General features: G+C 45.5%; 1 protein-coding gene across 1 annotated transcript in view; it reads left to right on the top strand.

Annotated features, from left to right (window-relative positions):
- Window positions 1–5,257: 5,257 nt before the first annotated feature.
- The window catches only part of GAL3ST1 (galactose-3-O-sulfotransferase 1), a 4,345-nt gene continuing 2,980 nt past the window's right edge, over window positions 5,258–6,622 (top strand). The window contains exon 1 of the mRNA XM_015406033.1: window positions 5,258–5,385. Coding sequence (XP_015261519.1) covers window positions 5,258–5,385 — 128 coding nt within the window. The remainder of the gene's footprint in view (window positions 5,386–6,622) is intronic.

The following is a 6,622-nucleotide window of genomic DNA, read 5'->3' as shown; positions in this document are numbered from 1 at the left end:
GGAAGGCCGAGTGCTGAAGAAACAATTCTTTTGAATTATGGTGCTGGAGAAGACTCTTGAGAGTCCCTTGGACTGCAGGGAGATCGAATCAGTCAATCCTAAAAGAAATCAACCCTGACTGTTCCCTGGAAGGCCAGATACTGAAGCTGAAGCTCAAATACTTTAGCCACCAAATGAGAAAGGAGCATTCACTGGAGAAGACCCTGATGCTGGGAAAGATTGAAGGAAAAAGAAGAAGGGGATGGCAAGGGATGAGATGGTTAGACAGTGTTATCGATGTAATGAACAGGAAATTAAGCAAACTCCGGAGCACCACGGAAGGCAGGAGGGCCTGGCGCGATGTGGTCCATGGGGTCGTGAAGAGTCGGACGTGACTGGGCTACTGAACAACAACAACAACAAACCTCACTGTGTGTGGGTTAAGTGCCATCAAATCATTTCTGAGTTATGACGACCCTACAAATTAATGTCCTCACAAATGTCCTGTTGTTAACAGCCATTCTCAGGTCTTGCAAACTGAAAACCATGGCTTTCTTGACTGATTTCCTGTTGGGTCCTCCTCTTTTCCTGCTGCCTTAAACTTTTCCTAGCATTAATGTCTTTTCCAATGAGACTCATCTTCTCATAATGTGAAAAAAGTACAATAGCCTCAGTTTGGTCATTTTAGCTTCTAGGGTGCGTTCAGGCTTGATTTGATTGAGAACCCAGTTATTTGTCTTTTTGGCAGTCCATAGTGTCCATAAAACTCTCTTTCAACACCACTTTTCAAAAAACTCAACTTTCTTCCTGTCAGCTTTCTTCATTGTCCAACTTTCACACTCATACATAGTAATGGGGAATGCTGTGGCATGAATTAATTTGATCTTAAGGATCTTTTCTAGTACCTCCACGGATGTCCTTCCCAGTCTCAGTCTCCTTCTGATTTCTTGGTTGCAGTCACCCTTTTGGTTAGGGTTGCCAGGTCAGATGGACCAGCGGGTGGGGAATGGAGGCGCACTTACTGGGAGTGGGGAGGGAAGAAGCTGGAAATAAACACAACATGCCTATGTCACCCGGAAGTGATGTAGGCATGTAGGGGACATTGGGGGCAATGCTCTGGTTTGTGGGCAAAGCCTCTGTGGTAGAATTAGCTTCTAACCATAGAGTTTTGTCCAAAAAAACAGAGTGTCACCCTACAATGTCACCAACGTGTCTACATCACTTCCAGGTGACATAGGCATGTCATTCTACTCCTGGCTTCTTGCCTGTTTGGGGGGTAATTTAACCCAGCAGCCAGCTGGCTGGTGGCTGGTGGTGAAGAACACCGGAAACTGGGAGACCCCCACCCACACCAGGGGATCTGGCAACCCTACGTTTTGTTGATGATGGGGACAGGGAATAAAAATCTTGAACAATTTCAATGTCTTCTTGTCAATCTTTAAAGTTGTATAATTCCCCAGTAGTCATTACTTTTGTCTTCTTGATGTTCAGCTGTAATCCTGTATTTTGAGAACTGCTAGTGAGAGAACAGCTCTGAAAGATCTTGTAACTGACCCAAGGTCACACCAGCAGCTGTATGTAGAGGAGTGGGGAATCAGACCCAGTTCTCCCAGACTGGAGTCTGCATTCCTAACCACTACACCAAACTGGCTCTGAAAACATTTACGTATTCTAAACTAATCTCATTCACACTTCTCATTCACCCAAAGTTGGCCAAACCTCTTAGATGCTTGCAAGGACTGTCCAAGCAGGCTATTTGGCAGGAAGTAGATCTCCAGCAGTTCCATCTCTGGTCCCCTGTTTTGTTTTTCATACTGATGACATTGTGGTCTCTCTGGCCTTTCTTTGCTCTGTCTTTACCTCTTTTGCCCTTCCCAGTTACTCCCTAAAACACAAGTGCACCTGGCTCTTGCTCAGCCCTTGCTCAAGTCTTTGTCACCCTTTTGCCAAGCTCCTCAGCTCTAGCTGTCTCTGCTATGCCTCTTATCTCACTGCTGTTTCAGGGTCACTTTCTTTTATTTTGCAATACTAGCTGCAGGGGGGAGGAGAGTCTTGGGTTACATGGAGAAGTCCAAGAACTTCATGTGTGTCAGATCAGAATGCAACAATTTGTTGCAGGGTGAGGGGGATGGGAGCCTTGATCTTCTGCTATACAAACACACACATTTCCCATATTTTATTTATTAAATTTGATTTACTAGGCCACCCTTCCCTACAGGTAGGGCTCAGGGCAGCTTACAACAATATTATATAGTCACATGCAACTATACTAAGGACTGATTTGAAGGTCTGCTCGCCCTACATGATTGCATTTGTCCCTTTGCTACATTGACTCCCTTTACTAATGAGCTCTGTCTCTCTTGATAACGAGAAGCAGCTGCCGCGTTTCTATCTTTCATTAGTAGTTCAAGTTTTGCAGCAAGTTTGTTGATGTTTATTTGTATATCAGATACCCTTTCCAAAATCAAAGTCACTGTTTTCGCCGTAAGATCTGCATAATTGCTAAATATTGTGCCTGTCTCTCCAGCCACTTCTTCTTCCGAGGTTTGCAACTCCAACATTTCTTTCCACCGTATTTCACAGCTAGCAGCAACAGGTGTGTCAAGAACTGGCTCCCGGCTCTCATGTCTTTCAGCCAGAGGAGCCAGAGGAGCAAAATAATTAGCAACTGGCACATTGTAGGTAAGGGACTTTTCAAAAAAATCACAAATTTTTGTTTGTTTATTTGCTGGAAATTGTAATCCATCTTCTTTCTCTGCCGCCTCTCCCTCTTCCTCTCTTTCCCTCCTTCTTTTAGTAGCTCCTGGCCTTGAAGTCATAAAATACTTGGCTTTTCACTCACTTTAGCCGAAATAGGAGCTTATCAGCACCAGGGAGGCAAGAAGCCGCACTAGGTACTGTTTAAAGCTATCACAAGTTCTCAATACGATATCCTAATCGGCTAAAAACAATTGCTGCAATTAAATATAAAAGAAAAACAGGATAAAACAGTCTCACTGTGCAGCGATAAAAAGGCCGTCCACCTCGTCCTTCTTCCAGCTTCCAAATTCAGGAGAGAACAAAACAAAAGATAAAAACAGTGGATAAAACGCGGAGCTCAGCTTCAAACGTCTGCCTCAGCCGCCATCTTGATTTTTCAACATAATCCCAGAGCATTCAAGCTGTTGTTCCCACGTGGCAAGGAAGCCCAGGAACTGCTGAGATTTTATCCCACTGAACATAATTGCCCTCCCACACACGCCTTGGGGGTTCCCCCATGGTGGACTGTTGCCCCTGTCAGGGGCATAGTTTAACCATCGTCCATACTTTCCTCTCCCTTGTAGGGAGCTGCAGTGGAACTGTGGTACAAACCACATGTTGCGTCTATCACATGATTGCCACGGGGACTTGCAGCCAGACAACAACTGTGAGTTTCCCATGGCAGCTCACTTCTGAAGCATTATGGTGGCCCAGTGCTGACTGATAGTAGGGCACAAGGGGAGAAAGGGCTTCTGCTCCCACTGTGTCATTTTCCTGACCGGAAGCAGCCTTTGGTGGCGTTATTTGCCCCTTCAGGTGGCTGAATGCTTGCGTGTACAGTCCCCGCATTGGGCAAATAACACTCTATGGGGCCATTCCAGGTCAAGAAAACATCATGGGAGGGAAGGCAGAAGCCCCTCATGCTCTTTTGGAGGGCTGTGATTGGTTGCAGACTTAAATTGTATCCTAAATTGCACGGATGCTTTCAGCCAGGTTAGGAATAATCAGGGCTCTAGTCGGGGGGGAGCTCTCAGGTACGGAGCTCCGGAAGAGAACCTCTAGGGGGCGGGGCGGTCACGTGGTGAAGCCCCGCCCCCTTCTTTACCCCGCCCTCTGCTTCGATCCTCATTCCGTTTGGGAATGAGGATGAAGCAGGAGGGTAAGTAGCCGGGCCTTCTGACACACTTCCGGTGATGTCAGGGGGTGTGGCCTTCTGTCACTTCCGGTGATGTCAGAGGGCGTGGCATATGCAAATAAGTTATGCTAATGAGTTATGCTAATGAGCTCCGGCAGCTCTTTTTCTACAACAAGACCCCTGGGAATAATTATTTCCCCCCTCTTTGCATGAACCCATATGGGATGTTGTAAAAATACATCAGAGGTTTTGGTGCTGTTACATTGTGCCAGTCTTGGGGGCAGCTGATGCCACCCAGTTCTATGCAGGCACTGGGATTACACTGATGTGGTATCAGTGAGGTTCGGCTCCAGATACAGCGGCATATCATGAAATGCTTGGAAGCACTATACAAGCTCCAAATGTTATTGTTAACAACAGATTTATTGTGACATTTCTGTTCCAGTGTGGGTTTGGTAAAACAGCGGAGCGAATGCTAGATGCAGAATGGGCCTTCATTGCCGAGTGAGGAATTTGAATGCAGCGGTTTCACAACTGAGCACAGCATGACGTCTTGACCCCACATTAGCTCCCTAATTCTTGAGTACCCAAGATGAAAACAGATTTCTGCTGGAGAATAGCTGCTATTGGCAGAGAGGGTACACAGAATTAGAGCAGGGTTTTTTTTAGGAACTAACATACTGGATAGCTAGAGAGATAGTGATAGTGCGCATGGCTAAAGGGAGGAGAGAGTGTTCTGAGAAGAAGATGGAAACAGACTAAGAATTCTGGGCTGTTTCCACCTTCTTCTTGGAATAAAGAGCTTTGGGAACTGATCTGTGTTCTCCCGGGGGCTCTGTCTGCCTTCTCTGAGCCTCTTCAGACCTGCTGCTCCTGCCACTGCAGGGCCCCAGGTAGCATGTCTCCTTGGCCTGACGCAGAGGACAACCGTGCTGCACTGCAGTTGCTTGTGCCGGCTCAGAAACTCGCAGCTTCAGAAAGTAGCTGCCATCGTTTCCATCCAGCCACTCAGATCCTGAGGGAAACTCAGGGATTTCTGGGGATGCCTGCTGACAGTAGCCAGGTGCTGTAGCCTTCATCAACCCTTTCTTGCTCATCTAGGGTAAGTTTTGCTAACCAGAGGGTGGGAGGAAGAGGAGAAAGAGGGTGTGTGTCTGTGTCTCTGTGTGTGGGCTGGAAGAGAAAAGCATACATCCCATGGGCCAGAGGGAAGGAGCTGAGAATGAAGCTCAGATTCTCCGTAAGGTGACTGTGCTAGGGGTAAGTGTGGATGGGCTGCATAACTTTGATGCAGGTGAAGGGGAAATATTTCCCATCTCTCCCCACCCCTGTCAGGATAGCCATCTCTAGAAATCTGCCATATTTAATTCTGTTCCCTTTCTCTGGGATTTGCAGGTGACTGCAATGCTGCTGTACCAGGTGAAGAACTGGAAGTCCATGTGTAAGGGACTCATCCTGGGGACTCTCTTAACCAGCTTCATGTTGCTGCTGTACTCCTACGCCATCCCACCCTTGCAAGTCAGCATGACAGAGTGAGTAAGCCTGGTGTTTATGAAAATACCTGCACGACAGATCATGGGTAAAACCACTTACTGTTTGTCTTGAAATGAGCTAATAAATCCAAATCAGTGGGCCCAATATTTAAATAAATGTATATAGAATATGTGTTTATAAATTACAAGTATTTATTACAAGATATTTAAAAAACATTTACAGGCCTTAGCTAATAGAGCCTCAATTTAGATTTAAAAAATACAGTATCTCTCAAACAAAGACCTTATGCAACCTTGACCAGATGCATTTCAGCCTTATGGCCTTCTTTGGTGGTCAAGCATAATAATTACACAATAGCTCCATACATTACAGGAATGTTACAATAATACAATACAGGTCCGAGTTGAAGTTGTGCTAAAGAAAAAAGGAGGAGAATTTTTTCCCATTATTAAACTTAGTATAATATTTATAATATTCATATTATTACATTAAAATATGTTCACAAATACCTATTTGAGATAACTTACTTTTAATCAATATCCGTGGCTTTAGGCAGAGATATGTTTAAGAGGCCTCAGCTGAAATCACCTTCTGCCCAAGTCAGGTACACGTATCCTGGATGGTAGTTCAATTGTGTACCTAAAACTTTTTTTAAAAATATCCTAGTAATAACATTTCCATAGAGAATATTCGGAAAAGTACCCAAAACACATACTTGTATTTTTGTATAATTTATGTATACTTCTATATTCATTTATTTAAATACTAGAAATAAGGCCCGTTGTGGAAATAAATACAACGAGATCTAGAAAGAGGCTCTGGGAGAGTGCTCTGGCTTTGGGCAAACAGTGTCAGCTTCCTGTGGCGACCTCAGCAGGGTATAATGACAGAGTGCACTGTTTTCTCCAGAGGGACTGATCTGTGCTACCTGAAGAGCATTTGTATTTTTGAGTTATCTGTAGCCCTCACCTGGAGAGTGGTAACAATTGTTACCCAGGCTCCACCCCTCAAATCTCCAGGAATTTCCATAGGTAAAGGTGGCAATGCACCAAACAGAGAGGGGGAAGAAGGTAAGAAGAGGGTTGGAGGGAGGGCTGCAGAAGCATATGCCGGCTTGTCTTGGTGTGCAGGCTGGAGAAGGGAGGGGGGGCTTTGAGAGCTTCTACCAGCCATCTCTATGTGCTGCTGAGAAATGCGGAGTAGGGTCTTGGACAGGTTCTCCGTGGCGTTGGGCTTGCCCCGCGGCAGGAGAAGTGGCGAGTGGATAGAGGGGCT

The sequence above is a fragment of the Gekko japonicus genome, unplaced genomic scaffold (genome assembly GCF_001447785.1).
Source record: "Gekko japonicus isolate JY-2015 unplaced genomic scaffold, Gekko_japonicus_V1.1 scaffold431, whole genome shotgun sequence".
In the NCBI taxonomy this organism is placed as follows: domain Eukaryota; kingdom Metazoa; phylum Chordata; class Lepidosauria; order Squamata; family Gekkonidae; genus Gekko; species Gekko japonicus.
Note: the sequence above shows the minus strand (reverse complement) of the source record. Positions and strands in the feature narration are given on the sequence as shown.